The sequence below is a fragment of the Micromesistius poutassou genome (genome assembly GCF_964030765.1).
Source record: "Micromesistius poutassou genome assembly, chromosome: 22".
Classification (NCBI taxonomy): Eukaryota; Metazoa; Chordata; class Actinopteri; order Gadiformes; family Gadidae; genus Micromesistius; species Micromesistius poutassou.
In genome coordinates, this window is record NC_140292.1 from 4081234 (window position 1) to 4105644 (window position 24411).

Genomic DNA, 24411 nt, shown 5'->3' on the forward strand with positions numbered 1-24411 from the left:
TGCCAGCCAGTTGAACTCACATAAAACAAGCACTACCGTGTCTTTATTTAATTGTTTCTACTTAAAGGTACAGTATCTAGCAAAAACAGACTTGGTAGAAATTTAATATATTGTTCGTAAGCATGTTTTAAGTAGGGATGCACCGAAATGAAAATTCTTGGCCAAAACCGAAAACCGAAAATGAGGAAACCAAGGCCGAAAACCGAAACACCGAAATAAATTATTATGCCAATTATTAGTAGGCCTACCATTGCATTTATAGCTATGACTGTGTACTAACCTCACTAAAATCAATGAATTGCAATTCAAAGAATAAATCAATTACAGTTATTAAAAGTATAAAAATATTTATTTAGCACTGAAAAAACAACATCGTTTTCCGTTTTGCACTTTGCAGACGGTCCCTAAGCTCGCGGATGATAGCCGACAGCTCATAGAAGCTGTCGGCACTTTGCGGATGGTCCCTAAACTCGCGGCTGATAGCCGACAGCTCGTAGAAGCTGTCTCATAGCGAGCCGTCGCTAAAGACGGCTCGTTTGGATGAAAACAAGGTTGTAGCTGGTTCTCTAGATTACTACATTTAGCTAGAGGTGTCATTCGTTTGTTGGCGCAGAGGCGCTTATCCAGACAAGCGTGTGCTGGCTGCGGTTTTTGTTTGCGTCATCACAATTTCCTGTTTCGGCCGTGTTGTTTCGGTGATAAAAGTGTTAAAATTTTCGGTGGCCGAAATTTCGGTGCATCCCTAGTTTTAAGTATAATCCCATGAAAATAAGGCTCATTGGCAACGGATGCTGACATTCTTCAGCACGCTGGCGATTCTTTCGACCCTGTGCTCCACATCCCACCAGCGTGTGTGTGGCTTGCCGATCTGACAAACAACACCATAGCTATAACTATATCCAAAAGGAAACTGTTACAACTACGCATCCTCATGTTATCAAAATCTGCTTATATTTGCGAATGGCATGGATGATGACGTATCGCTCCGTGATTTACGGTTTGTTAATGTGGGAAAGAAATCAAAACTATCAACCGCTTTTAATTTTAAAATACCTTACCATGTAAGCTCTGATATATAGTTTCACATTTACAGACTTTAAATAACTAAATACAATTTATAAATCTATCAAGGAACCTCATCACTTGACAATGGCCCCTTACACAATACAGGCCAGTACAGGCCATCGTAGTCGTTGGAAAGGGAGGGGTGAGGTGAGGTGGGCAGATTCACCCCTAGATGCTACTAAATTCTTCACACTGGCCCTTTAAATAGCAACAACATTCTGTTCAGCTCAAAGAGTTTTTGCAATGTTATTAAGGCCTACATGCAGCATCTTACATTAAAAACAAAAGGGTATAAAGATCTATATGGGTCTATATAGGTGTATAGTGTCCATATTGGACTACATTTTAGCAGGAAAATGTGTAAGCTTCTTAGCAATACAGCACCATGAGAGCAGATGCACACCCAGAAGCTAAAGTGGTGGGTTGGCAGGGAATTGACAATAATGGTGTCTGTGTGTGTGTCTGTGTGTGTGTGTGTGTGTTTGTGTGTCTACGCATGCATTGTTGAGGAGCAGAATGGAGAGTTTTCAGAGTGAATTAGTCTTCCATGGTGGTAGTGGTGGTCCAATAGACTAGTACTGAATATCTCACTTTGGCCCCGTTTACTGGAGAGAAATATGTTGATTCTACAACCTTATTTTTAATTTTGATTGTATCTTGATTCAAATCCTCCATTTGTTTACACAAAAGGCACAACATGCTTATCCCTGCCTCAGCGTTAGGACTGAATGATTTGGGGAAATAATCGAATTGCGATTATTTCCACCAAAATTGCGTATAAACTGCTCTTTCCTTCAGGCCAGGCCTATGTGTTGAGGTGAATTGATGCATGAATTGATATTATTACATCTTAATTAACTATTGAATTGTAAAAGAAAAGAAATAAATAAATACATATGAATCTTACTGATCTCCAGTCAGTAACAGTAACAAATCACAAAAATTGATCGCAGCCTTTGCGATTTGCAAATCGCTTTTGAATTTGATGAATCGTTCAGCCCTGATGGGCAGTTATCAAGAAACGCCCGCTTGATTTGCACACCCTACAGTTTCAGGCTTGTACGTACCACATAGGCTACATGGCCTGCACTATCTCACAGAACAAGCCAAAATAGGCCAAAATCCTATCCATATGAACCAAAGTATAAAACGCACAGGCATGGTGGTTGTGTTGTGCCCACAGGATATGCGCAACACAGTTCAGTCTTCAAGCATTAGCGGCAACCCTCCATTGATTAAACAAACAGCCATAGATGAGCTGACGCGGTGCGCAGCGGAGATATGCCGGTCTCAATAGAGCTAGCTCGCTGGAGTTAAAGTCAACTTGCAATGCCTTGATTACATACACGCCGCGGGGGGGGGGGGGAGTGCAGACGTGAGGCAGGCTGACATGCCCCTGAGCTGCATTCCGGGATGAAAACAGGTTTATCACCATATCATTGAAGTCTGTCGAGTTGTGGAGATATACAGCATAGCCCAAATATTTTATAACCCCCGTGGACAAGACAACAATGTATCACCTGATGCCACTATAGAGGCAGTATAATTATTATTTTTTGGAAGAATTTACAGGTGTGTCCTATGTTCCCAGGTCCTTAAATTCCCAGGGTCATAAGTTCCTCTGGTCCTAAGTTCCACAGGACCTATGTTCCCAGGGTCTTACATTTTCTGTATTGGATATGAGTCAAATTTGACATGAGTAAATTAAAAATATTTCATATATAAGTGAGTCACATTTGAACAAGGAACAAGGCTTTTTATTTATTCTTAAATGATTGAATTTTATTTTTATGGCCTTTTCCAAAGGTCACAGTTCTATTGTAATAATATCAATGCATTGGTATCTTGACATTTCAGCAGTGAGATGTTAGTCACAGTTAAAAATAAAAGCTTAAAAAATGAATAATAATAATAATAATAATAATAATAACTGAAAGAACTTAAAAACTTGAAAAAGGTGTGCAAAAATGTAACTTTGAAGACGGATGAAAGTGTGACAGTAAGTTTAGAATAAAGTTATACAAGGCTAGTTTTCACCTAAGGATGTATTAAGATATGCTTTTGTGATTCGATGACTAACCATTTAATAAGTTCCCTCGAGTGCAGGCCTCTTACACTGTCATATGGAAGTGGGGAACAGAAAACCCCTTTGGCCAAGTCCCACAATAGTCCATGTCTTATTAAGCAAATATTTGGGGAACGTCCTTTTCAGGTTCCAATTATGTGTATAGAGCTGGCAAAAATAGAACCCTGGGAACATAGGACCCTGGTATAGGACATATGTTGAACTGGGGACATCGGACCCTGGTATAGGACATATGTTGAACTGGGGAACATAGGTCCCTGGTATAGGACATATGTTGAACTGGGGACATCGGACCCTGGTATAGGACATATGTTGAACTGGGGACATAGAACCCTGGTATAGGACATATGTTGAACTGGGGACATCGGACCCTGGTATAGGACATATGTTGAACTGGGGACATAGAACCCTGGTATAGGACATATGTTGAACTGGGGACATAGAACCCTGGTATAGGACATATGTTGAACTGGGGACATAGGTCCCTGGTATAGGACATATGTTGAACTGGGGACATAGGACCCTAGAATATAACATATGTTGAACTGGGGAACATAGGATCCTGGAATATAACATATGTTGAACTGGGGAACATAGGTCCCTAGGGACATAGGACCCTGGGCAAATTGGAACCTTTGTCATGTTCTCATTATGTGCTGTGTTATTCTGGGGAACATAGGGCCTTGGAGACATAGGACCCCGGGGACAAAGGATCTTTTGAAACTTCTACAGCGTTTCTATTGTTCCAGGCCAAACCTTTTAGACCTTTTTGGGTCCTCACCTGTTTTCAGTTCCCTGAATGAGTCCGCCGGTGTGGGTGATTAAACCATGGTCAACGCCTCTCCTGGCTTCTTCTGCGTGACTGTGATGCTCATGATGAGCCCCTATTATGTTTATGTTATTTTATTATATTTTGATATTTGATATGATCAGTGTATTTGCGAAACAACAGGGTGCTGCTGTTGCTCTTGCATTCTCCCAAACAAATAATTTGTTGCCATGTCATTTTGTCATTTTCCCCGTCGTTTGAAAGAAAGGGAGGGCTTGGCCGTCTCAACCCCTTCAAACCGGCCGTCTAGCTGCCAGCCTGGGCCATTCTCAGCAATGCATGTTTTATTTAGTTGATAAATAAATGAATACCGAAAAAAATGCAGGGCATAAAAGTTTCTGGATGTCAAAGATTTTCATGTGAGATTAGCCCTGTAAAAAATCTGTAATTTCGTGGAATAAAATCATCTTGAGATCCCTAGTCCTGATTTAAAACCAGGGGCGCTCAGCCTATCACACAGCTGGATAGTGCTTCATCAGGGAGTTTTTGCCATGGCAGTTCTGCTGAATTCTACATACTGCACCTTTAATACCTTTACTGAAATCATCATTATCTTGTTTGATGTAGTTTTAAGCTACATATTAAACTGCATTTATTGTTTAGTGCATATTCTTATGGGTTAGACCTTCACCAAACATTGGTGACAACACTAGCGTGATGTTTCATGCGTACGAGTTGTCTTTCGAGGTAGTGTACGTGAAGCAGAGCCATGGTGAATGTGTCCCATTCCTTCCTTCAAGGTTGAGCACAGACATGAGGGAGAGACTGTAGGTGGCCATTGCTCTGTCTTGACTATCGCATTAGCATTCTACCAGCTCTGTGGGCCAAAGCCATCATTCCTCGGCGTTGTGGCTTGCAGAGATGGGATGTGGTGACCAGTACATTACAATGAGAGTGAATGCTCTCCACTCCACTCCTAGCCTGTTAAAGGTGCCTGTAGAGTAGGGCCGTACCGCAGACCTTCCCTTGTGGTTCGGTGACGCAGACATTACTTTTGCATGCTTTACACACTTAAGCATACGCACGCACGCACACACACACACACACACACACACACACACACACACACACACACACACACATACTAGGATGGATCAACATTTTCAACATCCACACATAAAGCTACATAAAATTAGAACATCAACAGGTACTATCCGCACTGTTAAGACTTAGTTATATTTTGTATTTTTTCAACAGATGAACAATAATCATTTATAAATGGTTTATCGAACTAAAGGGACTGTGTATCCTAAGGGTTTAAATCAAAAGCCACATGATTAAGGCACCATCTCTTCAACCAACCGAGTTCTATCCGGCTTCCATTGTGGTCATGCCATTGACTAACTGATCATTTGACTGTACACCAGCAAGCACTTTCTCTCTTCCATGCCATGTCATTGCCTTTCTGCCTTGGACTTCACCACAGGATTCAAATGTATTTTGTTATTGCCCTCCATAAAGGAAATGTATTCCCACAGCCTAATTATCACATTATCCACATCACCGAAACAAACAACACATCAACTTACAGCATGTAAACAACAACATGTCAACAAACAGCATGTTAACAAACATCACCTAAATAAACAGCATGTTAACAAACAGCACATTAACAAACAGCACCTAAATAAACAGCATGTTAACAAACAGCACCTAAATAAACAGTATGCTAAAAAACAGCATGTTCACAAACAGCACGTTAACAAACAGCATGTTAACAACCAGCATGTAAACAAACAGCATGTCAACAAACAGCATGCAAACAAACAACACGTTAACAAACAGCATGTAAAACACTTCAAATAAACAGTACTAACATCCAACACTATGGCCCTTTGGCATTGTTGGTGGAGCGCTTTCTCCCCTGAAGCTTCATTCCAGCCCCACTTCCTTTCCTTCCTGCTCCTCTTCCACTCCAAGGCCCTCCCCTTTCTCAGTCTCCCTCCATTTCTTCCTGCCAGAGACTAATTGTTAATAACAAGGTAATGGATGTGACAGCAGACAGCTGTGGCTTTAGCAAGTGGAGACAGCGTCTTACAGAGCGGTCGACATGTCACCTAACACACCAACATGCTGCACACATGCATGCACACATGCATACACAAATGCATGGACACACACACACACACACATGCAAACACACACAACCACGCCCACACACACACACATACACATGTCCTTTATGCTAATTACATAACTCTAAGATGGATGGGATGATACTTATAGTCATGAAAAGCACATATGGTTGTAATATATATGTATGTAATATGTTATATGTAATATATAATTTTTTCTATCTTTCTTCTCTATTTTGGCAGAAAGCAAAGCTCCATGCGGCCCTGCAAGAGCAACATCGGCTTAACCTCGAGCTGATCAACCACACCGTCCGATCCACCAAGTATGACCAGGTATGTAACACACACATGCACACGCACGCACGAATGCACGCACGCACACACACATGCATGCACCCTCACGTACTAATATAAGAAAATTGCTATATATATATATATATATATATATATATAATGATCAATAGTAGTATGTCTTCAGGATGCTCAAGGCATCACCCACATCGACCAATCAATAAGCCAACAACCTTGTTAATGTATATGGATATATGTATATATAATGTATATAATGTAATGTAATGTATATGTATATTAGGGATGGGTCAGAATATTCGATTATTCGATTATTCGTTCCTGAGGGTCAAAGTCGATTTTTAACATTTGGACCGTTAATATTTTTTCCCATTCAAATAAACAAGATTTAATGGACGGAACTAATGTTGGTTCTGTAGCACTCTTTTATTTTTTATTATTATATATATTTTTTATTATTATTAATCATGTACAGAAAAACAATATACACAATACACAAGCATAAATATTAATATATATGCATACAACACAAACACTGATCACTGTTAAAGTTAGTTTTTTTTGCATTGAAGATATTAAGTGATTTCTTGCCGATGATCCATGGCTGCCTTTGTGAATGTCGGCACACATCGAATAATCGATTATTCGTTCATACCACCCACTGATTATTCGACCATGAAAAATTTGAGTTATTCACATCCCTAATGTATATATATATATATTTTTTTTTGTTATATAAGTGTATATATATATATATATATATATATAAGTGTTTTGTGTATAATTGCATGAAATCTGAACCATTCACCCTTATTATCTGTTTGTACCTTTTCTAATATGTGACACCAAAACTGATTTGGTTTAATGGCTGGGTACACACTAGATATTTTTTCTAATTTAGATAACGTAAGAGACCACACATCTAATGATAGATTAATATACATTTTGGTGAGGCCCCGATCATTAAAATCCTTAAAATACACCACGCCATAGGATAATCTGGCCCAAAACAATCTGTCTGACCATCAAAAAATCTGGGCTTTGCTGAGCATTGTCAGATGGGGGAAATTGGGCACAGATTTGCGCTGATTATCCTGTAGTGTGTACCCAGCATAAGTTAGCTCCATTTTCATAGCCTCATGGGACCATCCTGATCTTGCACGTTCACATTGTGAGAAAAAGGAGTTTAGTGTTGCAGGTAAAGGTGACTTACACAATGATTCCTTGCCTGGAATTAATCCTTTAAAACTGCCCCCCTCAGATGTTTAAAAAAAGATGTTCTGTCTATTCTGCGTTATGGGGACCTAAGCTGTGTAGATGAATGCATTGTTTTCTTCGCACCAGTGTTTAAAAAGAGCACTCAAATGAAAGGGGCAGAAACATGTGTGTTTCTGTACATATGAGTAAATATGTGCTTAATTTTGTGCACGTGTGCTTTACGTTGCGGCATTGAATATGTTTAATGCTACTCTGATGTACACTCACTCTCCAGTCATGTGATCACTGTATCTATTTACGTTTTTTGCGTCTTTTCTTTAAATCCTGACGAATCGGAATCGAAAATGAAAAAAAAACACAGTTATTACCTAACACATGTCCCGTATGACATACTCCCTGACTCAACTCGACCAACCCAATCAATAAATTGGATCCAATTAATGTGATTCTTAAACATATTCACGACACGAGGGGAAACCGTCTCCCCATGCTGCGGCCCTTTTTCAGTTCAGTCGCATAAGCTTATCTGTCCCGGTAATTAATGAACAGATTGGTGTGTTCGTGAGAAATGGTTTGGAGCTGGGTCTCATGAGTCCGCCAGGGGAACCATCTCCCGTTCACAGAGCTCCTGAGTGATGAAGTGGAAAGCGCCAGTCAGCAGCTCTTCTCTTCTTTGCTCTTCCTCTCCCTTCTTCTAGCTCTCTCCCTTGCTCGCTCTCTCTGGTTCTCTCTCTCGCTCTCTCTCTCGTTCCATCGTTCTCCCTCGCCATCTCTCTCTTGCTCTCGTTCTCGCTCACTTTTTCTCTCTATGTCTCTCTGTCTCGCTGTATCTCTGTCTCCCTCCCGCTGTCTCTCTCTCTCTCTCACTCATGGAGGTGAGGTGGGATAGTGTTGATTTGGACTTGTGAGACCACACCTGCCCTCGCAAGTTCACATTTGGCTTCTCTCTGCAGATCGCTCTGCCCTCGATCCCATTGGGAGATTATTCCAAACATTTCAAAATGCTAGGACCAATCAGTGTGCACCTTGTTCTTGATTGACTGAAACTCCCTCCCCCAAGCTCTGCCATTAAAAAAACACAAATGGCAGAGCTCAGTAAAGTTCAGCAAAACAGTTTTCATCCGAAATAGAATGACTGAATAACAATGTTAAAAGATTAACAACAATCTGCACGGAAGGCTTTCCTCAGATTATAATATGGGCTTTGCTTTACTTCCAGCCGGATTCGGCAAGAACAAATAAAGCGAGCGCTTCACTCTGATTGGCTGGGGATTTGTGAACAATGTAAGGCTGCAGACGTTTGGTAATCAATTGCTGCCCAAGTCCAGAGTGGTATTGGACTTGAATACTGCGACAAGAAAATGTGGATATCCGGATGGTCTCATGAGACTGGTGCTGATTCACTTCTCACATAGACAGCAAACTCATAACCATTCCCCTAGGCCAAAATGATTTTATTTTGGTTATTTATTCAAGAAGTGAGGAAAGATGATTAAATCCCAAAATGTGTATAATCTAGCCTTCTGAGACATCCTGATCTTGCAATTTCACATTTCACGTTTCTAGCAGTCTGTTTTGGATCCTGGAGACCTGTTTTCAAAACCAACGCTAGGGGGAGACGTTAAAGTTAACAACGAATCGAGGAGTGCCGCAGTCTGCACAACGTCAAAAACAACGGTGGTGCAAGCATAGCAATGGACAGAGCAATCTAAACCATTTCTATCTGAAAAAGACAGAATAACAATGGTAAAACATGAACATTCATTTGCACTGTAGGCTTCCCTCAGAGATGATGTTTTTCTTTTCTTCTGAAAGCGAAGAGAGCAACAGCGTCACTAAGTAATTTCATTTCAGCGTAAAGCCATGCCCATATTTGGGAATAATTTAATGCTGAGACATTCACTGACAAAAGTGTGTGTTCCACTTTCTGTGTTAAAAGAGGCTAGACTGAACCTCGGCGAGAGTTTCTAAACATACATTTTCGAGATCAGGATGGTCATCCACTTCTCCATTTTGTTTTCCTAAACTTTAGTTTGTTCCACTTTCACTTTCACTTTCCTCCACGGTTTGCTCCTCCGTCCCTTTGGCATGCAGTAAGGAGCCGTTGTGTTTACCCATGTGTGGTGCAGGTGCGGTCCGACTACGAGCAGCTGAGGCGGACCTTTGTGCTCGTGAGGCGAGAGAGAGACGCAGCCCGGCAGGATAGGACCCACCTCCAAGTCAAAGTAGAGAAACTGGAAGAGGTTCTGAAGGTGTGCTTTGCAATCCAAGACATTACTACTTTACGTTACTGTGTGCATCACCTTCTTAACACATTAAGAAAGAACCCTAACCCTACATTCCCGTTTGGAGTTTAATATGACAAAACTGATGTCTCATTGAAACTCTCAAATGCACTATAAACTTGAATGCATTATAAACTTCCCAAGCAATTATTGTTAAGCATTGTAAATGAACAGCAGATATGAATTGCTTTCCACAGTTTTAAATAATGCTTTGAGGTTTGCCCTCACAAAAACAGGACACCAATACAAAACAAGAGAGGCACATAAATCACAGAGTAAACTGTCATTGCTTTGTTGTTATTGTTCGGTCCTCTGTGGTGTAGAAGCCTGACTTGTGATTGCATTGTCATTACAAATCCCCACCACCCCCCCTCCCCCATCTCAGTCTGGTTGTTTGCAGAGCTCGGCCTTATTGAGGAGAGAATTATATGCTAAGAGCAACGGACCCACTCCTGAATACAACAGAACAAATGTGTCACATTCTAATTATGTATTGACTCTGTGGATGTGGATAGGAAGAACGTATGCTGCCGAGAAATAACACCATCTTCTGGGGGGGGGGGGGGGGGAAGCATAGAAGAATGCAGGAGGAGAGAAGCTTGTGGCTTCAAAGTGCAAACAGCTGAATTGTGGTTTCAACAGGGATACAATCTGCTAATCAAAGGAACATTTGCACATCCTCTCCGCAGGAAAACAGGACACCAATCAGTGTATGTGTATTATCTCGAGGAGCTTACATTGCATAACGTGATACGCGGGCAATCAACCGAAAGGCTTGCATAGATTATTTACATCAATATCACACACTTTTTTTAATCGAGACATGGCCTCATTACTCCCATGAAAGCGATGCTACTCACGAAAGCGCCGTCATAACCGTCAACACTTGCCAAAATGTCAAATTTCACCCCAAAAAAAGTTTGGAAATTACAGAAAAAAGGTCAGGGCCAAAGGTCAAGAGTTGATCTGTTCTCCATCTCGCCTCACCTTCTGCTAGTACAAAGGCTAAGTGGATGAGGAACCCCTCGGTCCTGTCTTCACAGCACAGTTCAACGTGCACTTGAACAATGCAATTAAAGTCCCGACTGCATTAATGCCTTTAATTGCTTTCTTAAGCCGACAGAGAGTCATTCACCCTGTCTTAGTGGTCTGGTTGAGAACGACAATCAGGCTGCCTTTGCTTTGTAAAAGTAACATCTGTGGTACAGACGTGTGTCCTGGGTAACGACCACGTGAAGTTCTCTGCCTCTTGTCGTTAAGCTTTGTTGATCACGCTGTGTGTATGGCTCAACGTAAAGTTACCCACTGAAGTTCTGCAGAGAGAGAGAGAGAGAGAGAGAGAGAGAGAGAGAGAGTGAGAGTGAGAGTGAGCGAGAGAGAGAGAGAGATAGAGTCCAATTCTTCTTTTTATTATGCAAGGCAGCGGGACTCCTCCAAATCACTCCCCCAGCCAAAGAGGCTTTGCTCTTCCACTGTGACTTAGAGAGAGAGAGAGAGAGAGAGAGAGAGAGAGAGAGCAAGAGAGAGAGAGACAGAGAGAGAGAGAGAGAGGGAGAGAGAGAGAGAGAGTGAGAGAGAGAGAGAGAGAGAGAGAGAGATAGAGAATGATGACTGTCAGAGCTTCCAAAGCTCCTTTTAAAAAAAATATTCTTAAGCCCCTCTGTGAAACATCTCAGGGTTATAAGTGTGTTCCTCAGAGATGTGACAGCTGGCATAAGCCCTGCAGATAGAGGCCGCCACGCGCACATGACTTGGCTAGTTTGGAGAATGATGTTGATACTGTGTGTGTGCCACGGCTGGCAGGTAGTTGATGAGTTGAATTAGGTCCTCCCTAGTGTGGTGTGGAAGACATAGTAAAACATTTGGTAGCGCTTTGGAATAGCTGCAACTTTAAAGCATTAATAAAGCATTGTCCCCACGTGAATACGTGTTATAAATGATTTAAAAAATAATGAGATAATGGTTCAGAATTTAATTTAGAAAGTGTAAGTTGATAATTCTACTATTACTATTTTCTAATGATCTTCTTAATTATTTATTACTGATTATTTAAAGCTTACTAATAAGTATCAATGTATGAAAAGTGCCTTGTGCCTTGGTCCCTGGTACCTCAGACCAGTGCCTTGGTCCCTGGTACCTCCGGCTAGAGCCTTGGTCCTTTGTACCTCAGACCAGAGCCTTGGTCCCTGGTACCTCCGGCTAGAGCCTTGGTCCTTTGTACCTCAGACCAGAGCCTTGGTCCCTGGTACCTCCGGCTAGAGCCTTGGTCCTTTGTACCTCAGACCAGAGCCTTGGTCCCTGGTACCTCTGGCTAGAGCCTTGGTCCTTTGTACCTCAGACCAGAGCCTTGGTCCCTGGTACCTCAGACCAGAGCCTTGGTCCCTGGTACCTCAGACCAGAGCCTTGGTCCCTTTTACCTCAGACCAGAGCCTTGGTCCCTGGTACCTCAGACCAGAGCCTTGGTCCTTGGTACCTCAGACCAGAGCCTTGGTCCCTTTTACCTCAGACCAGAGCCTTGGTCTCTGGTACCTCAGGATGGAGCCTTGGTCCCTGGTACCTCAGACCAGATCCTTGGTCCCTGGTAGCGCAGACCAGAGTCTTGGTCCCTGGTATCTCAGACCAGAGCCTTGGTCCTTGGTACCTCAGACCAGAGCCTTGGTCCCTGGTAGCTCAGACCAGAGTCTTGGTCCCTGGTATCTCAGACCAGAGCCTTGGTCCTTGGTACCTCAGACCAGAGCCTTGGTCCTTGGTACCTCAGACCAGAGCCTTGGTCCCTTTTACCTCAGATAGTGGCACTCGCATCCCATTTCTCCTCCCAAGTCCAAAGGCCTGTTGTTTTAACCAAGCGCTGTGTTTCCCTGTCTTCATTCCATGCTCCAGCATATGCACGATGTCGCAAAGGAGAGACAGCGGCTGCAGGTAGAGCATGAGCGAGCCCTGGAGCTCCTGCACGGAAAGCAGAGGGAGATTGATTTACTGCAAAGGGTAAGAGCAAGACCAATATAAGCTAAGCTAACATAGAGAGGATCTTTTCGTTTTTTCTATAGTAGCAGTGCAGGGTTTTGGGCCGCGAGCTCTGATGCAACTAACGCACCGCTCAGCGTCAGGTCATAGGTCACCCTCTCTGGACACCCTTGCAAATATCATGGCAAATAAATCATGAGGAAGATGATCCATCTTAGCCAAGCATCAGTGTCTCTTGGGTGAAAGGCCCATTCTGGTTCCAACCGAGGCTGTGTCACATTAAAGTGTATGAGAATCAATAATGTCTGTGAAAAAAAGTTTGGATGGACCTCTCTCATTCCCTGCATGACAAGAACTTCTCTAATTATAAAAATTATTGATGTACTCGATCGCACTTTTGATCTTAGTCGATATGTTATGAGTTGCACTACCCGTGCACTTTAATTGCAAAGAGAACACGTCAATAACTTTGGCAAGATTGATGGTAAAAAAAAATTATTCATAACCTTGCATCCAATATGCTTTCAGTTGACTTTCACAATTTTAACAGTTTAGGAAAAATCTACCTGTTCTCTACATTCCCCAAAAAAGATCTACTGAACTGTAGATATACAGTATATAGTAGATATAGTATCCTGTCTTTGTAGAATTGCATATTGTTCCTCAGTTTCCAGGGTTGTTGGTCAACCCCTCACCTCCAAATCCATTGTTTGGTCGGGAGTGCTCAATGTGTGTGACACTACAATGCAGTTTGCTCCGACTGCTGCACGGCCCTGTCCTCCTTCTATTGTTAATCCCATCTGAATATGCCTGCTCAAGCACTGTAGCTCTGATGATCTTGTGTTTCGTCTGACTACTGGGCTGACAGTCGCATGTCTGCCCAGCTCAGCTCACCCTGACCACAGTGTCAACCGTCGCTCTGTGTGTGTTTCTGTGTTCGTCCGCGTCTCCCACAGGCTCCACTCGAAGCAGACCACGAACATGAAGGAGCAGTGCATCTGTTAGAGGTACATCTATAAAGGACTCCTGATCTAATTACCACGGGTACAATGGTGCCACTGTACCCGCCATGTTTCTGTTACCTGGTTTAGCCTCGTGCACCATAGACGGTGAATCCATCTGAAATAGGCTGAGAGGAACAGTGTGATGATTTGACTAACCGTTTACTCAAAAGCATACCGTAATTGTAAGATACATTCAGATAGGATTTAAGCGACAAAAACAACAATAAAAAATTATGTGTCAACTTAATTTATTTCATGTCCTAGATGCAGACAGAATGTTGACATGAAGAGCCTGATCTTTGAGCCGTTATTAAGTATTGTCACCCTTCAGTTTAGCCTTGCTCCGTTAACCGGGAGCCAGCCTGAGTGCGATAGCACTGGGTCACGTAGCCTTTTTTACATCCCTCGCTCACCATGTCTGGTGCGCGTCTGTGGCCGAATCTGTAATAATCGACTGGGCTGGTGATCCACCGTCACCGCAAACAAAATCAAATATCCATCACAACCGCAGTTGGCCCAAAAATGTCTCAGTACAACTCCACCTCCCTCCTTTCCCTTTCCCAGAGTAAGGGCTTTATGTTCACACCTGCACCCACCGCTCCAGAGTTGAAGTAGGGAGCGAAGAGGAGGGAAGCTTTTCGGGGTTCCTCTGCAAAATATATATTTTTTTGCATAGGGTCTGCACTATTTTCGACGCTGTGGATTATAAGGCTCCCTGCAGTGCACTTCTGGCACAATTATGTTATCAGCTGCCTCTGGCTGGCTAGTCTACGCCGAGGGGAACCTAGGGCCAGCAGCACATTACCATTTATCTGTGTTTGTAGACAAACGACACTTGTTATGGATTAGAGACTATTCGCAACACCTTGGAAATCTTTGGAAAGTATTTCAAAGTGTATTTCCTTCAAATGAACACAAGCTAGGCTAGTGTTCTTCTGCAAGTCAAGGGGAGCGGCTGACAGGAAGGATGCACAATGATGAATTTAGAATAAAACAACTGGTCCAAATCAGAAGACAGACAAACCCGATATATAAATACCTCGGCGCATCCCTTTAAGTAATAACAATTTAGCTACTCCAACTGGAAAATACTTAACATATAAAAATACCCCTTTCCCCCCCAAAAACATTAAATTATAATAAATTAAGCCATTATACAGAATTAACATAAAATGAATTCAAACAAGGCCATTGCAAAGCACAAACATAAACGACAGTAGCATCCAGTGGCTCTGTCTCGTCAGCTGGCCACCTCGTGGGGTGAGGGAGCCGGTTCTATTTCAGTCGCTGTTCCTAAAATAAGACCGTCATTAAGTTCCTCGTCCGAGGCCCTTTGACGTCACCACAATGGGACGCCGGCCGCGAGGTGTGTGTGGACGTGTGGTGCTGCGTGATTGGCAGCGCTCCCCTTCGCCCTCTCTACTCGCTGCTCGTGGGAGTTTTACAAACGCCGTCGACGGTAAAGTGCTTAAAACCAGGACATTAAATTCAACACTAGTCCGTATGCTCCGCCAGTCGAATGCCGATTGTCCAATCACGTGGCCGAACGCGATGGGAACGGGCGGCGATGCCGAATCGCTCCAGCACGTGTATGGTCGGGCTGGTGTCATAAAGGTTACATATTATACCACCGGGTGTGAGTGTGATTAGCCGTTACAAGCCGTTTGGAAAATCGGCCTCTTCTGACATCACAAGTGGGCGTGTCCACCTAGATGTGTGACGGATAGATGAGCAACGTTTGCTACACTCCGCCGGGTAGGCTGGTAGACGGATCTATCCAGCACGCGTCTAGGTGGACACGCCCACTTGTGAGGTCAGAAGAGGCAGAATTTCAAAATGGCTAATTGTCCAATCACGTGGCCAAACGCGACGGGAATGGGAGGCGATGCCGAAGGGCGCCAGCACGTGTATGGTCGGGCTGGTGTCATAAGTCTATTTTAGCATTCTGCTGCCCGTTGTATGTCCTTCTGCAGCAGACATGTAACAGCTCATTGATCAGAGTCATCCGCTACGCCACAGCGCTACACAATGCAACACAACACGTTCCTCCTTAGTCTATCAGGGGGGGTTAGAGAAGAATTATATCACTGCTTCATCTCCTCCAGAGGCTTTTCTCCTCCGCTTTAAATCTCTTGTCATCATCAAAACGGACGGGAAGAGAGAGAGCGCGAGAGAGAGAGAGAGGGATAGATTGGAAGAGAGCGATATAGAGAGAGAGAGAGAGAGAGAGAGAGAGAGAGAGAGAGAGAGAGAGAGAGAGAGATGTGGAGAGAGAGAGGGATCGATTGGAAGAGAGCGACATATGGAGAGGGAGAGAGATAGAGAGAGAGAGAGAAAGAGAGACTCAAATTATTTTCCATCTCCAGCATTAACAGGATTTCATGAGGAAAAGAAGCCGTAGAGAATGACCGGGCCTAACTTGGGGGAAACCTAGGAGCCCAGTCAGCATAAACAGAACAGTCCGGAAGTTAATCTTCGCTGGAATACTAGAAATGCACAATATTTATTAGATTAGCTTTACCGGAATGGCACAAAAATGACACTTTGAACCGAATACATCTGACTATACACATATATATACACGTACATATATATATATATATATATATATATATATATATATACACATTTCTATATGCCTATATTAAGTTGATACTTGAGATAGTATATATATATATATTTATGTTCTGTTAATTTGCACATGACACACACACACACCCACACCCACGCCACACACCCACCCCCCATTGTCTTTCTGTTCTCGAGCCATTATAAATAAGAAATGGCTTTCTGTGTAGGGCTGCTTATTATTCCCAATAACATTCTCCACAACGTCCATCTTCCGGGCTGAGTCAGCAGATGCAGAAAGTGTACTACCTTCATCCTCAGAGAGAAAGACGGAGCGACAGAGAGAGGGCGAGGGAGGGAGAGAGAGGGCAACAATAACTCTCGCTCTCCCCGAAGTCGTACGCACAGGGTAGCTGCGGGTGGCTCTCTCTGCTAGCCGCCGTGCTAGCCGCTGCTTGTCAACCTAAATCACCCTGAGGGCCTCTAGCATAATATCTGTAATGTGTATGACTTTCCCCAAGCGTTATAACTCCACGCCTTGTTCAGCCGCCTTATCGAAAGGTGCAGCGCCGTTGCATAGGGACGACCCGCACTAAGACCTCCCCTCGTATCTTGGCTCTTTGATTGGACACTGAGGCTTTGGATCAAACAAGCATCACACGGATATTAAAACAGCTCGTTAGGGATCCGGTCCTAATTGCATCCTAATTGATAAGACGATGAATGGGAAGGTGGATCTACACACATCGACATGATAGGCAGTAGAGAACAAAGGCTCAGTTCCGAAGCTCAAAGCCGCGGTTTGCATTTGAATGAACCTTTCCCTGCCGTCACTGACTTACCGTCTCTCTCTCTCTCTCTCTCTCTCTCTCTCTCTCTCTCTCTCTCTCTCTCTCTCTCTCTCTCTCTCTCTCTCTCTCTCTCTCTCTCTCTCTCTCTCTCTCTCTCTCTCTCTCTCCCTCCCTCCCTCCCTCCCTCCCTCCCTCTGTTTCTCTCTCTCTCCCTCTCTCCCCATCATGCATGCACCATTTATTTGATTTCCCTTTCTATCCATGTCCCTTGCCAAACCCCCCCCCCCCCCCCTCCTCCCCGACACCACCACCTTCTTCCACCTCATCTACATATCTACATAAAGGTCAAGGTTCGCGACCTAGAGCACAAATGCAGGTCACAGCGTGACCAGTTCCAGCAGCTGCTTAGCCTACGCTCAGAGCTAGAGACGGCGGACGTCCTCGCCGCTGACTCCTTCTCCCCGTCCAGGATCCACCGGCAGAGAAACCTCCCACAAATCCTCAGCAACCCGCAAATAGAAACTGGTGAGTCATCAGTTCATATAAACTCACACGCACGCACGCAAAAACAAACACACACGCACACACACACACACACACACACACATCTGTGCACAAATAGGGAGCTATCGATTTATTATCGCATCGGCATGCTTATGATGACTTATGTTATCAACACGTGGATCTTCAATGAGAACATACTTTCAGGTCCACGTTACAAAGACTGTTCTACAGTACTGATAGTAGCTACTACTACTTGTACCACTACGGTGGTACAAGTACTAGGACTTTATCACTACATCACTACTGCACTGCTACGACTGATACTACTAATACTCTACTGAAGTCGTGATAAAGTGGTAAAGGCTGGTGCTGTCATGTCCCCCCCCCCCACACCCCCCACCCTAACCCCCACCCCGCCAGTCCAGGGACAGTAATCACCGGTGTAAATACATCTTCTGTACGGTCAATAACTCCCCTCTAATGACTAGACGCCTGATGTACGACACCTGTTTGCTGTGAGTTAGCGCTACAGCATCCTTATATCGGGGCGGGGGGGGGGGGGCTGTCTCTGCAGCCCACCCCCAAACATATCCAGCCGCATCAGCAATGCAGGTTTAAAAAAGATGGGAGAGGAAGAGAGAGAGATAGGAGGTGGAGAGAAAGATAGGGGGAGAGGAGTAGGGTGGTGGTGTTGAATCTGGAGATCCTCTTTTATCTTGTTCTCCATTAGAGAGAGCAAGATAGAGAGAGAGAGAGAGAGAGAGAGAGAGACACACACACACACAGAGCGAGAGAGAGACAGAGAGAGCGAGAGAGAGAGACACAGAGAGCGAGAGAGAGACACAGAGAGAGCGAAAGAGAGACAGAGAGAGAGAGAGGCTGCGGGGTGTTTGAAGACGGGGTGTGGTAGTGCGCGTGTGCGTCTGTGCGTGGCTGCCTGCGTTTGTGCGTGCGCGTGTGTGACGATCTCTCCGGTTTGGTGCCACTGCAGCTGCCTGCGCGATTAAACTCAATTCTCGCGCGGCGCCAGGAAGAAACATCCTAATAGATTCCTCAGCGCTCCCTCCTCGTATCTGCCTTTGATCTCCTGGAGGACGATCCTATTTGTAGTTCAGACGTTTTCCCACCCGTCGTTGCCGCACGGGGTCCCTAAGGACCTGCGTGCGGAAAGGCATTTTTTTACATTTATTTACACATGTAAAGAGAGACGCATGTTGACCCTGGAACAATGCGCGCTACACAAGCCTGTTTGCAGTTTGCCTCCTGGTCCCCTTAACAGAATATCAATGGCTGTGCAGAGAGCAGCAGGACGGGGATAGCAATGAAAGATGTTCATTATTTGCACTGGGAATCAATGTTTCCCAGGCGATGAGAGCGTGGCAAGCGCACAGCCACTGATCGACCGATCGCTGTTGCCCCGCCCAACCCCCCAGACCAGACCCCGGGAAAGGCCGGAGCCGCTGTCCGTCAGGTCCAGCGCCGCGGCAACGGATCGGCTCAACAGCCCCCGACAGGTGGCCCCCTCAGAGGTGGGTGTGGCCGATGCAGGGAGTGAGCTAAGCTAGGCTAGCTAAGTGATGTCGGCTAAGCTACCTGGGCTTAGTGTTTGCGCTTGTGCGACAGTGTGTTTGTGTGTGAGAGAGAGAGAGAGAGAGCTCATTTTGTATAAAAAGCCACACACACACACACACACCGATACAACACATACAGCAACAACAGTTGTTCATTAACATGCCCAATCCATGAGCTTATAGCCTGTCCGATGTCACTCTCGCTTGTTATTCAGCATTGACTGACTTTAAACAGTGCCCCTTGTTTCAGATGGAGGATGAGGTGAGCCCATCACCCAGGTCCAAGGCTCGCTACACAGGCCAGGTCCGGCTCTGCTCCGCCCGCTACAGGTGGGTGGCTGCCCCTAATGGGATGTGTGACGGAGGAGGAGGACTCTGGGAATACTGACCAAACCACCACACACTTAAAGGTGACAAATTATACCACCGGGTGTGAGTGTGCTTAGCCCTTACAAGTGGGCGTGTCCACCTAGATGTGTGCTGGATAGATCAGTCTACCGGCCTACCCAGTGGACTGTAGCAAACTTTGCTCATCTATCTGTCATACATCTAGGTGGACATGCCCACTTGTGATGTCAGAAGAGGCAGATTTTCCAAACGTCCCACTCACACATGGTGGTATTATATGTCACCTTTAATCCAGTAATTTGGTCAAAGATGGAGGGATACCGTATACATAGATGAGATATTCCCTGGACTGTTGGGAAAGCTATGCATGTGGATATTGTTTGGTTGGTTATGTAAAGAATAACAACATGTGACATTTATTCCTTCAGTTACAACCCTTACGATGGACCCAATGAGCACCCTGAAGCAGAGCTCCCCCTGGTGGCGGGAAAGTACCTCTACGTGTACGGGAACATGGACGACGATGGGTTTTATGAAGGTGAGGAGAAAAGAGTCGCAGATAAACAGATAGCAGATAAACGCTTACTTTTTGGTTTCGCTTGTTAGAGATAGAACCTTTCATAACCAGAACTGCATCATAAATCATTAATCATTATCAAACACTTGTTGATTGCTTCAATAATATTGGCTGAGTTGTTTAAAAGATATTTAGTTTTAAAAGTGCTGTATCTAGTCAAATTTCTGTCTGTCTAGGCTAAAGTCAAATACATACTGGTAGAGTATCATTTCATATTGTTCCTCTGTCAGATTTATTAGTTATTCTATATGTCGTCACCCCTACTTCTACTTATGTTTCTGTTTAAAACATATGAGTAGGTCTTCTATGATCCACAACACATGTATACCATTTCGTTAGTTTGTTGACTAAAATAATAGTGTAATTCAGAAAAAAATTGTTTAAAATCGGGCGTGGTTACGAGGCAGGTACACCGATGCCAGGAGGGAACGCTGAAGCCATGGTGTCGTGTGTGGATGTGCAGAGCCCCGCCTGTGTAGCGGTTGATATTTATGGCTGTGTCTGAGGGAGGCTTATGTTTCCCAGACACTGATAGTATAACGCCACACAGTACATAACGTTGCTCATTATAACCAGCACACTCAATGCTTAAAGCTTAAAAAAAATGTATCACAAAGTAGCCGTGGGTTGTAACTATGGAGATAAAACCTCTCCTTCTCAGCCCAAAAGGCATTAAAAAAATTGTTCAGTGTTCAATTCGGGCTGAAACATGGCGTCGGCTAACACTTTAAATCGTTATCTTTTATACCGTTTCGAAAATTATCTTCGCATTTTTCATCTCCTCCCGTGCTCGATAGAACAGTGTCGGATGGTACAATAATATGCAGATAATAAACAGTGTCTCGGTGCCAAGATCACCAAAAAGAACTCCCCATTAGATGTATTAACAGCCAATTAGATTGATCTTGTGTCTAATCACATTAGCATCGTGGCGGCTTCTCCATTGGTGGCTCCTCTTAATCACATTAGCTATTGTTGCCAGCTTAGCCTCGCAGTAAAGGGCAGAAGTACCGTCTGGGAGGCAGACTGCCTAGGGCCTTAGGCCAGGGCCCCTGTGTTCACACTGCCCTGCTTCCTAGGCCAGGGCCCCTTTGTTAACTACTGGAGGCAGACTGCCCTGCTTCCTAAAGGAGGGCCCCTATGTTAACTACTGGAGTCAGACTGCCCTGCTTTCTAGGGCGAGGGCCCCTATGCCCACACTGCCCTGCTTCCTAAAGGAGGGCCCCTATGTTAACTACCGAAGTCAGACTGCCCTGCTTCCTAGAGAAGGGCCCCTATGATTACTACTAGAGTCACACTGCCCTGCTCTGAATAGAGGAGGGCCCTGTGTTAACTACTGGAGTCAGACTGCCCTGCTTTGACTAGAGGAGGCCTCTGTTATTGTCAGTGAAGGGGACAGCTGGGGGCCCCAAAACCAGACCGCTGTCAAGATGGGGCCCTTGGTTCCTATTAGCCTGATGAGGACTAATTCAATGAATGCTCACGTGGCCACACACACACACACACACACACACACACACACACACACACACACACACACACACACACACACACACACACACACACACACACACACACACAAAATCCGGTGATAGCTGTATGATACAATTGAGTATCGAACACAATTAAGCATTCAGTTTGTCTTGGAAGATAAATGTGTATTTTTACCCCTTTGTCCCGTGTTTGGCTCTTTTATGCTGTAAAAAGATGGATCAACATGAGTCGGTAATGCTTGGGATCTGGTAAATAGCTCGCTGTTAAAGTCTCAGCTCTCTAATCTCATACAATCTCAGCTTGTGTTGACATTTCTCCCTCTGAAATTAAAGGCAAACAGGTGTTGACCGGGCCGGGGTTTATAGTAACACGACCTGGCTCGGAAGGCTCAGGTAACCGGGTTACTATGACAACAGTGATGAGTGTTTGAGAAGTCCTTGAGCAGCCCAACACTGAACGGTAACCTGCTCCAGGTTGCTGTGCTATAATGAAAAACAGTGGCGTTCTGATCAATAGAACGCTGCAGGCGAAAGAAACCAACTGTCATTTGGAATCAAGAGTAGACAGTACACAGTACACAGTAGAGCTTATCTCCAGCATTAGATAAATGGTACCCTGACAATTACAAATATTTGGCTCTTGGAAGTATATCACTGCATAAAAAGCAAATGCCTACGACGGATGAGTAGGATGGGTTTTCTCATTAACTCAATGTTTATTTCAAATCATTTGAATAGTTTCCCTGTCATTAGGGAAGGCAAGGCAAGGCTAAACTATTTATATAGCACTTTTCATACACGAGGCAAGGTTTAGGATTTATTTTCCCAAATCAGTTGGTTATTTCCAGTGGCAGATGTATTGAACTCGCCTTGTAACGCCGTATCTGTCCACCAGGGGAGCTGCTGGACGGCCAACGGGGCCTGGTCCCCTCCAACTTCGTGGAGTTCGTCCAGGACAAGGAGAAGCTTGCCATCCAGGCCGGGGATGAGGGGGAGGAGCTAGGCCAGCCGGGCCACGCCCCCTTGTGCATCATGGGCGTGGACGGCGGCGGCGGCGTTGGCGGTGTTGGCGGCGGCGGTGGCGGCGGCGGCACCCTGGACGGGGGCGTCCTGTGCTCGGCCAACGCGCTGGGCCCCTGCAGCAACGGCACCGAGGAGGGGCCCCCGGACCCCGAGGACCTCGCCGAGGACGTGGTGCCTTACCCCCGGAGGATCAACCTCATCAAGCAGCTGGCGCGCAGCGTCATCGTGGGCTGGGACCCGCCCCTGGTGCCCCGCGGCTGGAGCGGCGGCGGCGGCGGCGGCATGTCGGGCTACGCCGTGCTGGTGGACGGCGAGCTGCGGGCTACGGTGCCGCTGGGGGGCCGCACCAAGTGCCTGCTGGAGAAGCTGGACCTGGACGGCTGCGTGCACCGCGTGTCGGTGCAGAGCACCACCGAGCGGGGCCCCTCGGACGAGCTGCGCTGCACGCTGCTGGTCGGCGCCAACGTGGTGGTGGCGCCGTGCGGGCTGCGCGTGGACGACATCCAGCGCGACACGGCCGAGCTCTCCTGGCTGCCCAGCAACAGCAACTACGGCCACACCGTCTTCCTGGACGGCGCGGAGCACGCGGCCGTGAAGCCGGGCCGGTGCCGGCTGCGCTTCGTCAACCTGAAGGCCATGACGGTGTACAAGGTGACGGTGGTGGCCAGGCCGCACCAGGTGCCATGGCAACTGCCGCTGGAGCAGAGGGAGAAGAAGGAGGCCGGCGTGGAGTTCTGCACCCAAGCGGCGGGTCAGTTGTGCTTGCCTGTTTACTTAGCCTGATTGTACAGGGTTGTATGCTAACTTTCTTGATCTTCTGGAATATGGATTGATTTCTACTTCCTGTTTACGTCCTCATACACAGGGGTCTGTTTTTTTTTGGAATGTTCGAATAGTGTGTTGTTTTTGTCGAGAGTGCACTTTGTCACTTTTTTCATGTTGCTTGAAATTGTGTTTTGCAGAATCACGTTTGAGAAATATGTGGAAAATCCAATGACACCACATCACAATATATAGAATGTGTTTGCTGCCACTGTGTGTTACCCTATGTGGACTCTTTTGTTACTTGCAACATGGGATAGTAAGGATTCCGCTTACAATGTTGTGTCAAGAAACATTGCCTTACATTGTTTTTATTGATTTCTGTCTAGGTCCAACACCATATTGCAGAACAGGTCAGAATATGCACCTGCCCTGGGGTTAGTTTACTAAAAGCATCTTAGGCTCATGTTGAGTGTATTAGATACAGATAACTGTTGCCATGAGAAAGATAGACTATACAGGAATATACAGTGACAAGACACTGGTAGTTCACTACCAAACCTGGGCACAATCGTATAATGCAGAAAATATGGAATTCATTATTCCATGTGGAATAGTCTCTTTTTTTAATGAGACCTATTTCAACTTTGATAAACAACACAACTTGAATCACTTCTCATACTATATGTGTGGCATATTGAATACGGGACAAACCTAACACACCGACCCAAGTAAATATGTTGAATTGTCAAGTGAAATACAATTTTGCTCATGTTTGCTCATTGCATCGTACACATCACGACTCAGATCCCTATCCTCCATGTGATCTGCTATGATGTTTTCCGAGTCGACTCACTCAGCACCGCCTCAAACAATGGACACTAAAAAAAGAAATGCTTTGTAAAAAGCTTTTTACTACCCCCCCTCGCTGCTCAATGA

At 45.0% G+C, this 24411-nt stretch overlaps 1 protein-coding gene across 1 annotated transcript in view; it reads left to right on the forward strand.

Moving 5' to 3' along the window:
- The window catches only part of rimbp2a (RIMS binding protein 2a), a gene marked incomplete at both ends in the record, with an annotated part of 66124 nt that overhangs the window by 26072 nt on the left and 15641 nt on the right, over window positions 1-24411 (forward strand). Inside the window, 10 exons of the mRNA XM_084486360.1 lie at window positions 6299-6388; window positions 9712-9834; window positions 12748-12852; window positions 13788-13838; window positions 17539-17719; window positions 19064-19227; window positions 19520-19599; window positions 20046-20155; window positions 22583-23461; window positions 23862-23885. Of these exons, the coding sequence (XP_084342486.1) occupies window positions 6299-6388; window positions 9712-9834; window positions 12748-12852; window positions 13788-13838; window positions 17539-17719; window positions 19064-19227; window positions 19520-19599; window positions 20046-20155; window positions 22583-23461; window positions 23862-23885 (1807 nt within the window). The remainder of the gene's footprint in view (window positions 1-6298; window positions 6389-9711; window positions 9835-12747; window positions 12853-13787; window positions 13839-17538; window positions 17720-19063; window positions 19228-19519; window positions 19600-20045; window positions 20156-22582; window positions 23462-23861; window positions 23886-24411) is intronic.